Genomic DNA, 20,429 nt, shown 5'->3' on the forward strand with positions numbered 1-20,429 from the left:
GTAATCCCTGATTGGAACTGATGTATAAAGTGTGTAATGGTTTGTTTCTATAGGTCAAGTGCTGATTAAGGCCTTACCGCACTGGTACGGATCGGAAGAGGAAGTTCTTGACATCATGACCAACAATTTTACGGTAAATGCAGATCACATCATTAGGTAATCCGTATACTAGTAACACTATGGCTATGATTATGACGTTCCTTCTTCATTCTGTCTCCTAAATTAATTCAAAAGATTAGTGCAGATGATGAGGAGAGAGGAAGATCACCCCAGATTTGGGTCTTTTTTGTTTTTAATCGAGTTTGTTTGTGGGTATGATTGTGTTTTTGTTGTTGATGTTGTTGTTTTATGACCATTAATTGACACACTTTATACCCCTCTTTAATTGCTACATCCATTCCTACAATAGACATCTGCCTGACCCAAATATTGTGGGTATGTTTTGTTTGTTTTATGACCATTGATTTATACGCACTTATATTCATTTTCATCTCTACATCCCATACAATAGACATCTACCTGACCCAAATATTTCAGGTTAATGTCATTTTTTTCATTGAATTTTATAGTGTATTGAATTAATTACGGGGAAATGTAAGTTTTATATGATGCTGTGTATTTGTTATGTTAATGTAATTGGTATTTGTTATTGTTAAAATGTTCATATAATGTACATGTTGTTTGATGTAATTTATATGTTTTTTAATGTGATGCATTATAATTTAGTCTTCGGGCTACTACTTTGCATGTTTGTTCTAATAAACCATTATCAAATCAATCAAATCAAATTTGCATTCATCAACTGATGCAGTTGCAAATAAATTAGACGAAAATGAACGTAGCGATTAAATTGAACGTTAGCGAACTTATATACTATACTTAATAAGTAGTATGTCAATAAATTACGCGTTTAGTTTGCAAATGCATCAGCAACAGCATCGATTTCAGCCGCGTACATTCACACTGACTGCATGCAAAGAGATTTTTCTCCTCCCCACTGGGGAAAATCTCTTTGACTGCATGTGACTGATTTTGGATACGGGCATGGACCTTATGATAATATACATGGACTGTTCACTGCAGTCTTTCTTTGATGTAATGATCGTCGCCGACACCTGATTATGTGCATCTTAATGAGTACATTCAGGTGTCTGGACAATAACGATTGTGTGATCATATCGTCGCTAACAAAAGAATCCTTTCCCTCATTTCAGTCTTGTTTCGCTGATGTGCCTTTTTTCAGACGGAAATGTCTTTGAATAAATACAGATGACGAGGAGCAGCAAACCTGAGATCTTTTTTGTGTCAAAAGATGGATAATTGCTGATTCGCACGTTTTTCGCACACGCATAAGACCTTGCCTAATGGCAAGATATATCTGTTCTCTACCATTACAGTCCCTTTTTGCTCTGGAATAAGCTGGAGAAAAGTGAAATATTGAGATCACAAATGACAGTCATTCTGCCAAAATGTTAGCTTTCTTTTAAAAACTTCCTGCTTCTCCCAAGCGAAATTGTTTGAGGTATGATTTCCTAACATACACCACAACTGCACATTCACTTTACTTGATTTTTGTGAGTTATTTTCTTCTGCGCATATACTTCTAGATTCCTCGAATCTCCGTCTTGTTCTTCTCCCGGCTTGCTGGCGATGACGATCATGGGATCAAAGCAGTGAAGCATGCTAAAAATGTCTTTGTGGCGCTTTTGAGATGTACGGGTGCATGAATTACGATACGATGAATGTCCATGTGTGCATTAGGTCCATGATACCGGTAAAATGTCATAACAAAAGCTTCAGGTAGATGATAAGTAAAGAGAGCAAATTCGATAACAACAACAACAACAACGATATCATCATGGCCGCGCGAAATCCGGGCACCGAGTTGGGTAATGAACTGACTTTCTTCTGTTCTGTGAACAATATAATATAAAGTTGTGCATCTCACTGATATACTGACCGTTAATATCTTTAGCTTGATTTCAAATCATACTTTCATTGAGTAGATTTCTGTTCTTGACTGTTATCAATCGTCAAATGTGTGTTTATCGTAATGCAGTGTGACGCGCCTTGTGATTCTTCAGTCCCGTACGTATAGTTTACACGTTGGATGTTGGGACGTGATACTTTGTACGCGATTTAGCTAGTACTAGTAGTTCGAGAATCCAGAAGTACAACACTAACATTAACAGAAAGGAAAACACGTGACCATCGTGTAGAATTCTACGAATCACGATACTGACATTACTGTATTTTCTAATACCGGTACTACAATTGTAGTAATGATACTATAGGCAAGAAAAAATACTATAAACTGTAGATATCTAGACGGTGTAACTATTCCTAGATCTAGATGACAGATCTACATACTAACGTTACTACTACTCGGCCCTAAGTCTTATCTAAAATTTACTGTCTATCCTGCATTACATAACCTTCCTTCCCACGCACTGCACTTGCTGTGCGGACTTGTTGGATGGAACTCGCTGCCCCTGACATCATATCAGCCCCATCAGTGGAAGCCTTCCGGCTTAAGCTGATGGCAAGCTATGCAGTGTAGACTGCTAGTTGAGTTTTACTCGCACCCTGAGATATTTTATACAACTGCACTTTCACACAACATGAATCACGCCTGTAATAATCTTCAAGTAAGAAGAACGCAGGACTATCAGAAGAAGAAGAAGAAGAAGAAGAAGAAGAAGAAGAAGAAGAAGAAGAAGAAGAAGAAGAACTTGCTCTGTAACCATAACATTTAATATGCTCAGCCCCTTTCAATCTTGGGTCTAACGGTTACTTTCCACTTTCAGCTTTGCCAACCCCTTTGGCATTGACCCTTTTTTTTTTGTGCTTTAGGTTTTCTAAGTTTGAAAATTCTAAGCAGTCATGTACCGGTATAAATATTTAAAGCCAGGATCTGGAGTGCAGATGAATGTGTGTTTCTATTTTGTTTTGTTTTTTGTTTTGTTGTTGTTGTTGACTTTTTTTTTCTTTTTTTACAAAAAAAAAGCATGAATTTCATTGCAGCACTTCTTACAACTAATGTCCCTATATGTATGTCCATACATTTCATGATTTGAAACCTGAACAACAATGATATTGCTGTAATGTGAGCCATTCTGTTTTTGCTCCTTCTGTTTGCATAATTTACTACACATCTTCTAGACCTTGCATGGGTTGATGCAGTGAGGATCAACAAGCCAGCTGTATTCAAGCGGGCTGCTGAACTTCGGACTCGCAGAGCAGTCAAGAAAAATTATCAGGTAAAAAGAATATGGGACTGGGAATATCATCATGCCAGCTAGAAATATCATCATACAGGTGTGTAAGAAATAGTTCACATCATATGAAGATACTGGCTATTATGACCAAGGTTCCTGGCATTTTTGTAAACCTTTACTGCCACAGGCAGTCCAGCGGTATATTTATTTAAAGAAAAAAGTACTTTGATTCCAGCACTAGGGATACATCTTGTACCTGTCATGGGGGGAAAAAATGCATAATTGTATGTCATGCAAGATGCCTGACAGTATTAAGAAAGTTGACTCATGAATTTCTAAGTCTGACTGTAAATCAGTTATTGTCAAAGTGGAAGATAAGTTGCTGTGTGTGGTAAAAGATTCATACTTTCAATAAGCAGTTAAAAAAAAATGGAACTCCCCTTACAATATGTACAAAAAAATAATGGTTAGTTTAGGAAGCCCCATAAGGAACCCAGTGGTATTATAGCTTCGCCCTATATTTCCGTGTGTGGAGCGTTTCCTACACACAATTATTGTCACTGTCATTACCATTGTCATTGATGTTCCTTTCATTGTCTTAAATTTTCTTTTGTTTTGATTTGTTTTCATACTTGTAATGACTATTTCTGGTGTTGAAATCTTTGCAGTTTCAATCAATGGGTAAAAAGTATCATACCTGGGTAGTATGTGTCTAAGTAGCTCTCTTATGCAGAGTAGTTTGGGCTATGTTTCATGCACAAAAATTAGACATCAGATCAAAATTGATGAGGGGATTTGCTGCGTTGGCTATCTGTCAGATAATGGAAGAATTTATAGAGGAAGTTGGGATCATATTTAATGATTGTGTCTTGTTCATATCTGTTGGAAGGTTGCATGGCTCTTGAAGGCAGCTACATGCATTGATCTAACCACCCTGTCTGGAGATGACACCTTCACAAATGTCCAGCGGCTCTGTTTCAAGGCCAAGAACCCTATCAGGAGGGATCTCTTAGAAGCTGTCAAGATGGAACACAGGCGTAAGTACCAATTTAGATTGTGATATCATTACCCCCCCCCCCCACCCCTTTCTCAGGAAGTAACATGAAAAAGATGACAACGAGTGGTTACTGCTGATGTAACAAAACAATAAAAGGAGATGAAAAATGGCCAGAACTAGGGGGTTACACCAGAAACTGGAAAGAACTTTTTTATTTGACTTTTGACAAGACATTTCAAAAGGCCACTTATGCATACAACTCTGATCTAGTGCAGGTAAATAGAGTGCATACATATGAGTGGGAATCCCAAATACAATGTACCAGCTAGCAGGTACAAAAATTTATGCAGTCATTTTATGATCTGTGCACGGTTGTGATTACCATGTCGCTTGATGAGGCAGGTTTTTCACACTGAGCAATTCCTCTTAAATAATGTATGCCGTTAATTTCAAAATAAGCATTGCACTTTTACAATTTTTTTTTTGTATTATTTTCTTCATTTGACATAGAACTGACGGTTGGGGCTGTTTGTGTGTATATGTCAAGAGTTCCGGATGCCGTCAAGATTCTGAAGCAAGCCGGAGCCTCTCGCATTCCTGTAGCATCAGGTACCAGTGTATATTTCAGTCTTGGGATGCAAAAACACTCTAGTTTTCCATCACTGGAGTAATGTAGTCATTGCAATATTTGAATTTTTCCCACCATGTAAAGAATTTTGAATTTGTAATGTAATGTTCAAATATAGTAATAAATATATCTATGGAGACCTGAACTGTGAGACTAAGAGCTTGTGACAAAATGCATATGCTTGTCTCTTTTTTTTCTTTTGTTTCCTGACATTTTCTTGGATTATAAATATCTCAGATCTCAAATTGAATTCCTGGTTATAGTAATCACATCAGTTGCATTATATGGCAGACATAAGAAGACGATATCAAAATGAAGAGCCACTTTGTATTCTAGTTAAAGGACAAGTTCACCTTCATATACATGTGGAGTGAGTGAATGCAGCAATATTAGTAGAACACATCAGTGAAAGTTTGGGGAAAATCGGACAATCCATTCAAAAGTTATGAATTTTTAAAGTATCTGCGTAGTCACTGCTGGATGAGAAGACTACTACAGTGTATGATGTCATATGCGTACAACCATGTAAAGAAAATAAAAAGAGAATTTCACAAAACTTTACTTTTTGAATAAAGTGCACATTTCTTCGACTTGTTACTGACATATCCTATGTTAAGGGTAATATTATTCCCCCGGCCTTCTGAAAGAGAGAAGTCAAGTGTTCTTTTGTTATGCGAGAAAAGTGAAAATACATTGTATGTTGAATTTTCTCTATTCTTTCTTTGTATTGTTGTACTCATCTGACATCACAAGCTATAGTAGTCTTCTCATCCAGCCTTGAGTGAGAGAAACATCAAACATTTATAACTTTTGAACGGATTGTCCGATTGTCCTCAAACTCTCAGTGATGTGTTCTACTAATATTGCTGCATTCACTCAACCCACATGTCTATGAAGGTGAACTCGTCCTTTAACTTTGATGGAGTAAAATCAAACAAAAAAAATAAAATCAGGTTAAAATCAGATGTTTAGAAACTTTTGGAATATCAAAGTATTACAATTTTCCCTCCTCGAAATACCAGTATTGGTTGCAGTCGTATTGATCATGTAAAAGTTGATATTTTCACATGCGTAATTTTCAGTTTTGAAGTAAGATGTTTTGTATTCTTCAGTGTACAGAGGCTCTCTTCAGAGTATTCTTTGTGTTACAGAGGAATTTTGTAAATGATATTCTCTTTTCTTTCTGTCACGTTGTGATATTCAAGTTGCCACTGGCTTCCCTGCTGGTCAGACTCCATTCAAGATACGGCTGGCAGAAATCAAGCAGGCAGTTGAAGATGGCGCAATGGAAATTGATGTCGTCATCAACAGAGCGTATGCACTGGCAGGCAACTGGAAAGGTTCGTGTTATGTTTACAAGTCCGTTTTCGTTATTGCAATGTCTAACTACTCGTAATGCAGGAGGCAGTTAATACCATACTGTCTTTGGAGAATGAATTGCATAGTAGGGTGATTTGGGATGACACTAGTCAGGCATAAAACATGCATGGCATTCACACACCAACTGGTGTAGACTACAAAATACAGGGGAAACTTGGTATAACGAACACTGCTATAACGAGATATCGGTTATTACGAGGAAATTTTCCCGGTCCCAAATTTCCTTCCACACAAGTCTATGTAAAATGCTACTCTTATAGCGAGATCGGCTATAACGAAATAACTGCTATAACGAGATAAATTTTGTGACTTCCAAACAAAGAAAAACATAGCCAATCAAACCTGTTATAGCAAGGTAAAGCAAAATGTCCTCGGGTAAAGCTTTACTTCGCCTGTGCTATCACCTTCCGAGATTGTAAAGCTTGATGCGCCAAAAACGGTCTTGTACACACATATTTTCTTCAGTGCACTCCAGCTAGCACCCCATGTTGTATGTGTATGTGTGTGTGTGCGCGCACACTGATACATGCAGAAAATGTGGTGGGACGGCCATATGTATACATGACATCATCATGACGTTTAGCAGGTGTGAGGCAATCTGATGCTGTGATTGGCTTTCTACGTACCTGGTAGGGAATTCCCCATCTTCACACACACGCAGTCATAATGTACATACAGAATGTGTCACATACACACACAGCATTGTGCAGACCATATCATTATTCCACACACCCATACCATAACCACATACTAATCCACAGACGATCTTGACACAATCGCAAGCTATATAATTTACAGATTCAAACATCTACAATTAATAAGAAACACATTCTTGATATGGATTTCATTGGCGAAAAACATCTTCTTACCTATAAAGGTGAGTAATTCCCTCACATACATTATCAAGTTATCAGTATTGATTGAAAGATGGTGGGTAGTCCCACATGTGCAAATTAATGTCTTTATGTTATGCTTTCTTTTATGCCTACTGATATAACGAGATATCGGCTCTAACGAGGAAAATGACTCGGTCCCGACCATCTCGTTATATCGAGTTTCCACTGTAAAGAGGTGTACATTATTAAAAATTAGGTATGGACCAGTGCTCTACACCGGTCACATATTCCCTCCAATATGTATGTCCTTTTGCCTCTAAGCCCTAATCACAACTTTCTTTCGTATAGTGTGGGTGAACCTGAGTACCCCTGACCCGTGCATGTCACTGCTGGGTCAACATGCACCACACACATTCCCGCTTGTCCTAACTAACTCATCATTTCTGTTATGTTGACTGTCATTTTGTGACACTATAATGGGTTATTGTTGTTTTGTTTTTAAGATAACACCAGAGTGATTTATAATGTATAGGAAAATGGTCAGACCAGTTATACAACTACATACCATATCTCATAAGATTTGGCAAGTGTGTGGATATGAAGAAAATAAATCATCCAGATCACATCAAACCTCCCTTTTCAGGGGTCTACGATGAGGTGCGTGCTTTCCGTGAGGCATGTGGGGAAGCTCACCTAAAGACAATTCTTGCTACCGGAGAACTGGGTTCATTGGTCAATGTTTACAAGGCCAGCATTGTAGCTATGATGGCAGGTTAGTCCAGTGCAGTCCACTATTTTGTCTTCGTCAACCATGCAGGTAGACAGTAGAAAATTTAGATTGTAAATCAGGTAAAGAAACACAAAACTGAAGATTCCAATCAACACAAGTTTACTTGCAAATACACTGCATCACTGAGATAGATGCAGGCTTAGGAACATCAGAATTGAGTATGAGAAATGTGACTCTGAACACAGAGAGACGAAGGAGTGGATCGAGTAATTAATGGCAATGAAGAGTTTGGAGAGCAAGATATGCGGAAAGATAAAAGTAGACTTACATATTGAGTTGAAAAAGAGAGACAAAAAAAAAAACAGAGATTAGAGTGTTGTACTCTGAGTAATGCACAAATTACAATTCACTTTTTCTTTCAATTCGTGACTGATAGAATTGCTTCTTGTACCTCAGTAATCATAAAGATTAAAGCAAATGGATTTCCAACTAGAAGAGCAAATATTTGAATGCTGTGATATAGTTTTCACTTTTGTGATATTTAGGATTTCAGAAATTAATTGTTTATTAGAGGCAAGATGATGATAGTAAGAAGATCTGAGTATCTCCAAATAGTTAGATATTGACTTCAAAACAGTCACTAGTTTCCTTCTTATAATTAGTAAACCAGCCACACACCATGTGACAGACATTTAAAAGGAGTGAAGCAGCTCTGATTTAGTGATGCAAAGATATTCTTTCTTGTCTATGTATCAAGTATAAACTAATTTCTCCCTTCTCACACAGGGTCTGATTTTATCAAGACTTCCACAGGCAAGGAAGGAGTCAATGCCATCCTCCCGGTTGGTTTAGTGATGGTCCGCGCCATCAGAGAGTACTATCAAAAGACCGGTTACAAGGTAAGGTTTACGACAATCCGTACTCTTCCTAAAACTGGATCAGAGAATGTAATCATGGAACTACTTGCAAGGCAAGGCTTACCATGTTCCCCGTTCTTGTCTAAATTTGTGCTTACCGCATCATCAGCGGTTGTTCAAATATATAGAAGGAGAATATGAGCCAAAGGCTGGTTTCAAAGGCCAGGCCTGACACATTTCCCATTCTTGCTGCGATGAATCATAAAAAAACAAAAAACAGTGGCAGAATCGGGTGCAAGGGTAGACTTATCATATTACCCATTTGTATGGTCAGAGAGTATTTCCAGTACACAGCTTCAAAGATTAGGCTAGCTATCTTACTCTTTTGTACTCAAAAGGTATGTTTGGTTAAAGGACAAGTTACACTGTCGAGACTCATTGCCCATACGTACTCAGATTTTATGATCGCAGAGTGCCATTTCTTTCACAACTGCCCTGAAAATGTATCTCTTCGATGATACAGCAATTTTCGATGATACAGCAATTTTCGATGATAAGATACTGCATGTCTAGTTGAAGTGCTAAAGTAGTGGGCTGCTTGAACTTTGCTTTCTGGCAAAATATGAGAGTTGGTATTTCTAGATTTGTTTGAGGACTATATATCAGAATTAACCATACTCTAATTGTAAATGATGTGTCAATAGTGTTGATGCTGTTTAAAAATATGGGAACAAAAAGCGTAACAACAATGAGTACTATATGTATAATGTATTACTTTTGTATAATTTTGCCGATAGTAACTGCACTTTCCCTGAGGGGATCTCATTGTGTATCTGCTCATGTTGTTACATTCTGTGCAAACTTTTCTAGAAAGTTTTAAACCACTATTACTTTCTGCTGACTGCAGGTTGGTTTCAAGCCGGCTGGAGGCATACGCACGGCCAAGGACTCCTGCAGCTGGCTTGCCCTCATGAAGGAGGAACTGGGCAATGAGTGGCTGACTCCGGCGTTGTTCCGCATCGGGGCCAGCTCCCTCCTGGGAGACATCGAACGACAGATCTACCACAACGTGACTGGCCGCTATGCTGCCGCCAACGAGCTGGCTATGGCGTGATGCGGGAGGCTTGACCCACGATGTGTGCTGGCTGGATCAGGGTCAGTGGGACTGTTGTTGTGTGAACCTACTACATAGTATGTCTTCCAGTTGTGTGTGAACCAGGGTGTCTGCTGACCCCCTACATTGTTGACAACATAACTTGTGGTGGAAAAAAAAAATAGCTGTTCTTTGTTATCAACACTGCTTGTTGAAGGTGCAAAGAGCTAATCACTATTCCTAAACAGTATTGCCAGATGGTGATTTCACCTTAAAAAAAAAAAAAAATGAATTTTGCGATTTCTCAGTTTAGAACCTCAGTGAGCAAAGTTTGTCCTTGCCACAAAACAGAGCTTGCAAATTTTTGATGGCTATTTGACGATTCTTCAAAAGTCAAGAGCTGTACTGTTTTTTAACTCCACAAGGTGTATTCCACAATGAAAGTAAGAAAATCTTGTTTAATTTCTGATTTCCATCGTGAAATAGGCGATCAGATTGTCATGCAGACAGTCAAAATTCTGCCAAGAAATGACATTACACATTAAAGCCTGTACTGGTGGAGATATCCAGTATACATGTATTCTGAATGTTGTGATTCAAAGTTAGATGTGATTATTCACATATCTACTAGCTTCGTTAAGATGGGATATGCCAACAAATTTCTGTGATTCCCTTGTTGAGATCATCAGTGGTATTTGGGGAGGATGCCTCTGAGTAGAAAGACTGTGTTTCATTTTATGGTGTTCTGACTGCCTGTCTTCTCTGAGATATTAAAAGCCTATTGACCGACAAAGTTGGCTTAAACAACAGAAGTGAAAATTTGACGGGAGTTCATGATTAGAATTTGTTGTTATTACACATTGTGAATGGAAGCGTAATGTGAAGAGATACGTGTTAGCAATGACTGTAACAAATTGACAAAGGACACATTAGAAGGGACATGCCTCCACCTTTTTCCCTCTGATAATCAGATAGATTCACTATGAAAGGTATCTGTCTGCCGAGCAGAATCAGTGATGTACATTGTACTTCCAATCCCGGCTTTTAAGTCCCCTCATTTCATCAGATTTTGCAAAAGAAAAATCCCAAACTTTTGATCTGGTTTTTACTCTCTGTTTTGATAATGCAGCATGCAGTATTATCTCAGTATCACATACTGGTTTGGTAAGGAAATGAATAATTGAAAAAGAAGAAGAAAAAAAGAAAACGAGTGATATTGAAGAAGTATTTAGAAGAATGCAGTAAAGAGATGGAGGAGTAAGATGAATCTCTTAAATAGTGCTTCATGATTAGTACTTCAACATCACGGTAACTAGATATGGAGGGGTTTGAATCATTGGTTATAATGGCTTGATAAAATGCTTCTTGTGCATTGATTATTGGTAATCATGTGGCTATGATCAAAGTCCAGAATTATGTCAAAATCAAGTTCCAATTGTTGATCAGCATTGAAGACTGTGATTATCAAGCTCTCATTTGCAACAGAGAAGCCATGTCATCAAAAGTAGAATATTATGAAGAAGTATCGGTATGCAGGAAGTAACCTCTCAGACCAAACATACAAAGCATTTCAAAGAGAAAAAAAAGAGAGAGAGTAAGCCAGAGTCTTAACCCTTTGCAGACAGGAATCGGATATGCCCTGCAGTAACTCCATTTGGAATTGTTAGGTAGCAGAGGTTATGGGTTAAATGGCAGAAATGCACAAACACCATGATAGGGTCAGTTCTTCTAGGGAAATTACTGCAGATGTTAATCCATGTGCTGATATAGTTTTTGCCATTTTGTACAGCTGCTGTCAAATTCTCTGTGGAAAAATGACCACCCATGTGATGCAGGGTCCTTGTCAGTACCTCCAAGGAGGTTCTAGAGAATGGAGTCACAACCGTCTTATTTCCTTTGCTAGATGTTCGATGCCGCTGCTCAAAAATGTTTGAAGCATGTGCCAAACAGGATCTGCCATGCAGATAGGAAGACAATTGACTCGTGTCTCATTGCATAATCACCAGCCACTTTCAAAGGAAGGTATGTCTTCGTGATGGCAATTACTTTTCGCTATCCCTTCTTATAAAAGGTAGGTGGTACAGACACGAGGATGCGCGAATAGAAATTGTGCATAAAATGCTGAATTAAAGATGAAAATTACTCGACTGGGCATACCTGGGCACTAATCTGATATATCTATCACTAACGAATTATACTTGAAGATTATTCCATATTAGTTTTATTTGTGGAAATAAAGTGGAAAAGTGATAAAACTGGCTTTCCAGGATGGTACAGTTTTGAACATTTTCACATGATACAGCTCTGATTTACACTTTTGCACAAATTTCAGGAGGGAATTGACTTTTGTTTTACATGCGTTATCATCAAGTGAAATTTCATATCATTTAATAAATGAATAAATAAGCAAAATATGGCCAACATTGTTACGTTCAAAATGAATCTTCAGATTGCTCAGCAAGACGGCGTCGTCGAACATAGATCATCAAAGGCACAAATGCACCTGCAGAATGCTTTTGTACATCAATAGAAATCTGACAACTGTTTGAATGATTACAGCCAGTTGGAACTCCAACTCGTAAACCTCCTTGGTATCTCTGTGAAAAGCTACTACTGTATATAAAGATGCTGTATCTAATGTTACCTGTACTAGCCATTTGTGTAACAAGCTAATGTTTACATACATGTTTATAACGTGTCAGCATATTTGACTCGGGGAACATATGAAAATAAAGCCACATACGCATGTAAAAACATGTATACGTGAAGACCTGCGTGTGTATGTACACATACATATATGCATGATAAACCAATTAATTAGAATCACACATACTGAGGTACATGTTTCTGTATATTGCACACACAAACGATGGAATTAGGCCTATATTATAGGTAGGGTTGTCATCCATGATATTATGCTGTTGTTTATGCTTACATTCAATGACTCTATACACCTTGTAGCTGGTAATGTTTATGATGAAATGTAATTGTACACAATGCCAACTGGTGTGTGAGTTGGAATACATAAACATAGACTTGAATTTGTACTGAGTTTCCCACACTGGTCATATATAGTCTGTAAGGAATGATATATTGTGAATTGTATTATAGCAGAAAAAGAGCAAAAAAATCTCTCTTGATTGTCACATGTGAGATATCAAGTGAGAATAAACTTATTTTCATCAGGGAAAGTGATTGAATGTGAAATTGTTTGGTGATGCATATTTTGGACTTTGTTTGTGTTAATCACACCTGTGTCCTGGCTGGAGGAACGATCCCATTTACCTAATGTAGTCATTGTAGTGGGGAGAATATCTGAGCTTGTACAAGAACTTGGCACCATGCTTATTGTTTTTTCAGTAGAGAACTTGATCGCATTAACGCAGCTTATGAAGAACTCGACTCAATGCGAGTCGGTTCATTTTTCCTTAGCTCAAGTACTGGAATGCTCGCTGGAAAGAATGCTTGTGTGCAGATGTGTGTGAATGTAATATCTCAACTTGTGCAGGAACTTGACTCCGTGTGAGTCGGTTGTATCTCACTTGGTAGAGAACTTGATTTCATGCAGGAATAAAATGCTTGTGAGAATGTGTGAGAGTGTAATATCGTAGCTTGTGCAGGAATATGACGTCATTTGAGTCGGTTGGATTTTTCTTGGTACACATGTACTTAAAAGTCAAACGCAAGCACGAGAAACTACTTGTGTGCATGTATGTGAGTGTAATATACGTGTATTCCGGTTAGTTCAAACTTTACTACATGTATGTGTGAGTCGGCTGGAATTTTCTTGGGAGAAGGCATGAACTGAAACAGAAGAAAATGCATGTGTGCAGGTGTGTGTGTGTGTGTGTGTGTGTGTGTGTGTGTGTGTGGGTGCTTAGTACCTCAATTTGTGCAAGAACTTGACTCCCTCCGAGTTGACGGGGTTTCTTCTTGGTGGAGAACTTGAACACAAGCAGGAGAAAATACCTCTCTGCATGTGTGTGAGTGTCGATTATTATTTAGGATTCATATTGGGAGTTTTTGGATGGCCTGATCACGGGGAAGGTCTTGTATTATGCCTTGCATGAAATGAGAATGATCCACATGTTTGTGCTTCTTTCATTTCATTCGTACTACTGTATTATTTTTATATCCCATGTAGTCATAGGATGTTTCTCTGAGTGTTAAGCAGCTTCCTGACACATCATTTGACATTAAGAATGAGGAAAGGATACACTCGGACGTATACAAATGATAAAAACAATTTAATCTAGGTTTACATATTTGCAAGTAAGGCATTAATGAGAAAGTGTCTTGCGACCAAAATCACTGCTCCATGAAAATACGCTAAACTGTTGAAATGTTTAATACATGTATGTACATGTGTGTTCTATCGTGTTGTGATACCATTGGACACTCAAGTTTATCATCATTTATTCAGATTCAGTCATTAGAAATCTGACTCGCCAAATGTTGCTGTCATTCTTTGGTACTGTACTCTTTCACACGGAGGAGGAGAACTGTAAGGTTATACCTGTAGGCTTTTAAACCACCAATACTATGCCAATACCGTACTGAGGTTGACGTGGAGTGTTGGATAATGCCTTTGATATATTTCATGTGGAATATAACCATGGTGATGAAATAATCTAAGCACTCGAAGAGCATAGACCTCTGCCAAGCAGCTCATTTGCATCATATATTATAGTCCTTCATCAATATAGACCATTCCCTCTGTGTAATAAAAGTTGATTGACGGTCACCATAGTGTACAAAAGAGCGATGACGATGCTAAGTAATCTGGCTATTCATTGTGGAGTTGTATACACATATGCTGAAAATGGCACCATTTCTCAAAGATAGAAGAAATCCTTTAAAAAAAGAAAGAGAAATCCATAAAAAATCCATAAAAAATCCTGGATCCAGACGGTGATCCGGGTTACTACTGAAATTTAATCATCTTTTTCTTTTGTCACTCTCAACTTTTCCTAAAAATTCAATCCAAATCCGTTCATAACTTTTGAGTTACATATTTTGCAAACAGATAAACAAACAAACAAACGCCGGCAAAAACATAACCTCCTTGGCAGAGGTGAAAAATCTATTCATCCTGTCAATTCTTCATAATGTCACACTTCCACACATTTACGTTATATGTCTTGTTCTCCGTATGAGTTTATGTACTCGTTGATCTCTGAAATAACTTCTTTTTTTGGGGGGGGGGGGGGATAAAGAAAAATGCAATAAAATCATGATAAATCATACAACGTGGAATAGCCAAATCCTAGATAGCGGCGAGATGAACATCAACAACGCTTGTATATACAAAAATAAAAATACACCACCCACTATTTGCTATGCATACATGAGTAAAAGAACCTGCGTAAAATTGCACATCTAAGGAGTCGTTGGAAAAGCTCTGGCTTCATTCGAGCTCAGCAAACTTTTTGTCAAAGTTCTAAATAGTACTTGGACTGATCCATCACTACCAAGTACTGCAAATGACTTCTCTTTCGGGAACATAAAGAATCTAGTAATATCCAAGGGTACGAAATGCTATTTAACCTCCCTACATAGCATTCCAAACCTTTTGTATGGAACTTTCTGTATGTTCTCTTTATACCTGCATGTCTTCAAAAACATGCTACATAATATACACTGGACTGTCGGTGCCAGTGTAATCTCCCTGGTAAGTGTTTGTGTCCCAGTCTGCCCGCACACTCTCCACATTCCGTACGAGCAACACGGCCATGAAGGTGGCCATCAACTGCAAGAGGAGCAGCGTCCCGCCAAGGCAGGTAAACCAAGGCGCGTTGCTTAGGAACCAGTCTGGCAGTGCCTGGGCGCAGCCGGTGGTATAAATGTTGAGGTTCCAGTTTTCTGCCGGTTGGGCCAGGACGCCGTAGCCGCACTGGCTGTTTTCAACGCCGATGGGATCGGCCGGGTCGGGCGTGCAGCAGGAGAAGGGTACACCGCATCTCGAATGCGCTCTGGATGAGCAATTGAAATATCTGAAGGGACAGAAATGAAACGAAGTGTTGGGATAACGGAGAGAAAAAGACGAGATACGTTCTCTTGATGATGATAAAAGCATTTCGTCCAAGGACGTAAGCTCTGGGCGGGAATCAAACTCGGGGCCTCCGATTGGGAGTCGGGAATCTTATCCAATATGCCACACCAACCCCATATATTCTTCTTGATAAAGTAATATACGGAGGCCCTATGTGATTTTCTCATCTCATCTTGCCAGAATTAAAAGAAAATATATAAGTTAGATATTTATTTTCACAAATGCTTGTGTTCTTTATAAGAAAGGACACAGGTTTTAATGGCTGATCGATCAATTGTTCATATCTTTTGAAAATGTCGACGATATCGTTTGGATACTCACATATTAAACTGCCAGTCCATTGGTGAGTCTATACCACAGCATTGAAGACCTTCCTGCATGTTGTCCATCAGGAACTGACTGTCGGGGTCATCTGTCATTTTGACAGGGTAAAACATGGTGTCTAAGTCAGATCAGAATGACAGAAGTCAGATGTTTGATCTTATACACAGTGTACTCATCAGTGGACATCATTGTTATGCGTCAGCCACATGTATATGAAAGTATAATATCTGCAAGAAAATCCTATACAAAGTTGCTTTACAGGATTTATCCTTTTTTTTTTTGTGACGATCAACAGACCGATCAGACTTGTCCTTGCCATCTCAAATGATGACATAAAGTGTAAAGGCTTTGCCTTGCTTCCACGATTATTGTTGTCTTGGGGATTCATTCAGTCAACAATTGTATTCTTTCTCCCTAAAGCTTACTCCGTACTATCCACTCTGGGTTTTTTCTCTCTTAGCATTATCTTATGACGCCTACTTCATTCCTTATCGACACCCCGAAAAAACAAAACAAAACAAAAACTAAAATACATTTTCCGGTGGTTTATATTCGCAAATGTATCTTCGTATTGGGTGTTTCAATGGCCTACCAGCTAATGTGTTGGGTGATTGTTTTCTGTCTACGTAAGAGACAGTCTTCCGTCGTGTAACTCACCAAAGTAGCTGACCAGGGTTCTTTGCACCCACGTGTCCGTGAGCTTCGAGAAGTTGTCCTGGAAGATGTAAGCTAGGATGCCAACTGCGATTTCCGCGAGGAAGATGGTGAGAAGGAGCGCGACGTAGAACTTGAGTAGACAGGTGTTCTCCCGAAGTGACCCGATGCAGCCCAGAAAGGCCAAGAGGAAGATGATACCACCGACGATGATGAAGGCGTACATCGGGTCCACGTGGATACCAACCTAGAATTGGAAACTCAACACCGTCACCAACAAAACTAACGCGTTCAATACAAAACGAAATGATGAATACATTTTTTTCCCGGCAATAATGTATTGCTATATGTGGCTGTTTGTACCACATGGGATCGACGGGGTATTCAAAGAAATATTGAGGTACGAATGTAGTGCAAATTTATGGGCTTCAAAACCTCAAGAGTAAGAAATTGTCTTTCCGTTGCACAATGCAAATCAATTACTTCATTTCCAGCTTCTATTCTCACAGTTTAGATAATATACGGGTATACGATCACTTCAAAACACACGAAAGCAATCAAAAGGACAAAATGCTTCCATGCTGATAGCTTGTCAAGAGATGACACAACATTGCGCCTGGGACAATTGCTCCGGTCTTATTTTCTCCAAGAGCTCAGGGTTAGGATTAGGGTTGCAATAGGCAGTGATAGGATTTTAGGTTTACTTTGATATGAGGATTAGGATTAGGATTGTAAGAAGGTTTTAGGTGTAGTTATAGATGTGAGAATTAGGATTAGGGTTAGGGTTATGTTTGTGAGTAGAATTTATGTTTGCCTTAGCGTGCAGATATTTAATGGGTGCAATTGTCGCTGGAACAAATGTCATGGAACCTATTACAGTCCCCTCCACTCGAGAAACAATTCAGAATATGTTTGAGATGTTTCCAAAACAAGGTCGTCTTCTGTTGCATCGTAGGCAAAGCCGTCTACTCTTAATCTTGAGATCCCGACTTCAAATCTTCAAAGTTCTATCATGCACGGGCAAGATCCTGAACCAACAACCTCTCTCTCAGCTCTGGACCCACTTGTGAGTGTAGATACCTGGCAATGTATGCAGAATACTAGGCCTACTCTGGGAGACAGGAAGAGACTACCTTACTAATGTGAAGTTATCTGACTTGCCAGCATTTTAACAAATACCTATATTTTTTGATGATTGATATCAATATCATTACTTCGATTGTTTGACTTCATAAACACAGGATTCATGACATTTCGAATACATCCAAACTTATGGAATCTTATGAAACAAGCGAGTGTAGACTGTTCTATACAATACACTTGAAAAACAACAACTAGCGACCAACGTGGAGTGGTCAATAGTACTTGTCACCCCTTGGCTTGTCAGGTTCAGCGTTCTTTTATCATTGTTTTTTTTTTTGTGATAGACTTTCATGTCGACATATTATGTAGACAGTTCATGTGCGTATAATTATTAGATGAGATAGACCTGTGTATATCCAACATATTTGTACTCATAATATCAAACTACATCAACCGAAGTAACTCCAGCTTCGAAAGCTGAAATTGCCTATGAAGTCGACTGCTATAATTCTTTCCCATTGTGACAAAGCTGCAACAGTGATGCAACTCGTTATTAAACATAATGGAGACAGACAATCTCTCCTCTCAGATGACATCATGACGCAGGAATAACTCGGCTACCCAACTTACAGCATGCTCATAGTCCATCTCGTACACTTGTAGCTGCTGGAAGCCTATACAGTCAGTATAGCCATGTATCCAATCGCGTATACTTGGTATCGAACAAAATATATCCGATGTCCAAGCGTGATTTTAGCCACAGCTATAGTCTGTCAACCAGCAGTCGACCCTCACAAGTAGTTCCCTATTATAGTAAGTGCCTCATCAATACCCCACGTCAACCTTTATTACTCGGGTTGAACCAGGGAGGTGTCTCACCTCCCTGGTTGAACAGTAGTGGCATTACATACTCGGACTGAAGGCTGAAGTCATTGACGGCTCCCAGTTTTCATGAATAGATGTGTCATATAAGTGGTGCCCCCCCCCCCCCCCCCCACTGACCCCCACGCAGGCTCTGTCATTAGATCAGAATTTTAATTCAACGACAACGACACGGATCACGTCCAGTATACATGGTATGTATACGATGCAGCTGAATGCTGGTAATAATGTGTTACAGAGGGCCCGTGACGGATGGGGATCAGCACGATCCGCTGCACCTGACATCGAGGGGAATCTAATCTGCAAATTTCTCGTCAAGAAGTGCGCTAGCTGTACTATCAATTATATGAACGGATAGACTCCTTTTTTTTCAAAGAAATGCCATTTAAATTCCACAATAATTATTATAGGCCTACAATATCAAGGATTACAGAGTACAAAAGTACATGCGATCACCGGTAACTTCTGATCTGCGATGGAATGCACCGGGCGCAAAGCAAGACTGAGTCTCATTCATTGACATTTTGTTGCCATACAAAATGGCGTGAAAGTCCAGGGCCTACACTCTGTGCCATATACACTGTAGTCCCCAACTGAGTAGCTACATTACATGTCTCTGATATTAGGCATGGAGGAACAGGCACATTATAGATATCAACTCTCTGTCGAGTAAAAAAACTCAGCGATACGCTGCGTCTTCATGTATAACACATTTTCGTTTAGCCCTGGTCTCTGCTCTCAAAAGGGATAGTCTATTTATACACACATGTCGACCGCTTCTTGAACGAAGTAATCTGGTGTTTGCTCTTTTTTCACTAAATTCATTGACTGGTCTGTCTGCCTTTCCCACTTGCCACCACACCGACAGCTTATTTCGAGGAGTATTGTAATGGCACTCTCAATAGACGCCGTACAGATATCAACTACAGACTACAAGTATACTCAATAGTTGTACAAACAATAATAAGACTGTGGCTATAGTCGACCGGATCCGCATCACCAACCAAACGACATTACCACATTCAAATGGGCCGCACTTCTATGCACTATAACGCGATGGAGCGTCTAGCATAGTTCGAACTGCTGATGTAATGCCTGTTTTTGCGTATATCCACCACTAAGGTTGACCACTCAAACTCTACCCGCAAATAGATGTTTACAGTCTTTGACAAAATTAGCCATTCATAGGCACATGGGTATCCCAAAATAAAATGACTGTCAACTGCATTTGAGATTACGGTAAAACAGTTAGAAATAATTATATACCGACACGCAGCTTCAATTATCTTCTGGCGCAAGAATGACGTCATGGATTTTTTTTTTTAAAGACGCAGAATATCGGACATAATGGTCTTGAAAGGGAGATAATAGTGTGCTAAATGGCACAGATCCTTCAGTTCTGGTAACTACCGTAAAAGAGTTTAAAGATTTGGCGCGCTTATATACCTATATCTATGTGTTACAACAGTAGTTTGTGCTGTTGGCCTTACCTGTTGAACGATGACCCCCACGTTGGCCACGCTCTTGGAGACGAGTCCCCACACTCCAAAGCCTAGGATGGCTGCCCCGCACATCCAGAAGACGACGTTGGAGAAGAAAATGGTGAACTTCAAGCAGGCGCTGACCGTATTGGTACGCCGGCCCGTAGTCATTTTCGCGCTTCGCTGTTCAGTTGGTGCAATCTGAGAGAACGCT

General features: G+C 39.2%; 2 protein-coding genes across 2 annotated transcripts; one reads left to right on the plus strand and one right to left on the minus strand.

The window, feature by feature from the left end:
• Positions 1–1,858: 1,858 nt before the first annotated feature.
• Positions 1,859–9,760, plus strand: LOC139731611 (deoxyribose-phosphate aldolase-like). Its single transcript, XM_071642499.1, has 8 exons — positions 1,859–1,889; positions 3,163–3,260; positions 4,108–4,255; positions 4,726–4,824; positions 6,049–6,183; positions 7,703–7,831; positions 8,576–8,688; positions 9,554–9,760. The coding sequence occupies exons 1-8, from the start codon at positions 1,859–1,861 to the stop codon at positions 9,758–9,760; spliced, it is 960 nt and encodes a 319-aa protein (XP_071498600.1).
• Positions 9,761–15,365: 5,605 nt separating this feature from the next.
• On the minus strand, positions 15,366–20,386 carry LOC139731678 (tetraspanin-14-like). The gene is made up of 4 exons (XM_071642566.1): positions 20,225–20,386; positions 16,773–17,016; positions 16,113–16,203; positions 15,366–15,732 (listed from the first exon to the last, which is right to left on the minus strand). Exons 1-4 carry the CDS (start codon positions 20,384–20,386, stop codon positions 15,366–15,368), a joined length of 864 nt encoding a protein of 287 aa, XP_071498667.1.
• Positions 20,387–20,429: the final 43 nt, after the last annotated feature.

This window comes from Diadema antillarum, unplaced genomic scaffold (genome assembly GCF_040938485.1).
Source record: "Diadema antillarum isolate AM-2024a unplaced genomic scaffold, OU_Dant_1.0 seq00000382_RagTag, whole genome shotgun sequence".
NCBI lineage: Eukaryota > Metazoa > Echinodermata > Echinoidea > Diadematoida > Diadematidae > Diadema > Diadema antillarum.

Excerpts from the sequence above, each read along its gene's own strand:
- LOC139731611 (XM_071642499.1), top strand. The coding sequence starts at position 1,859 with ATGGCCGCGCGAAATCCGGGCACCGAGTTGG. Across the intron at positions 4,256-4,725 it reads TGTCAAGATGGAACACAGGC|AACTGACGGTTGGGGCTGTT; the intron begins GTAAGTACCAAT and ends CATTTGACATAG. Across the intron at positions 7,832-8,575 it reads CATTGTAGCTATGATGGCAG|GGTCTGATTTTATCAAGACT; the intron begins GTTAGTCCAGTG and ends CTTCTCACACAG.
- LOC139731678 (XM_071642566.1), bottom strand. The coding sequence starts at position 20,386 with ATGACTACGGGCCGGCGTACCAATACGGTCAGCGCCTGCTTGAAGTTC. Across the intron at positions 17,017-20,224 it reads TGGGGGTCATCGTTCAACAG|GTTGGTATCCACGTGGACCC; the intron begins GTAAGGCCAACA and ends TTCCAATTCTAG. Across the intron at positions 16,204-16,772 it reads AACCCTGGTCAGCTACTTTG|ATGACCCCGACAGTCAGTTC; the intron begins GTGAGTTACACG and ends TCAAAATGACAG.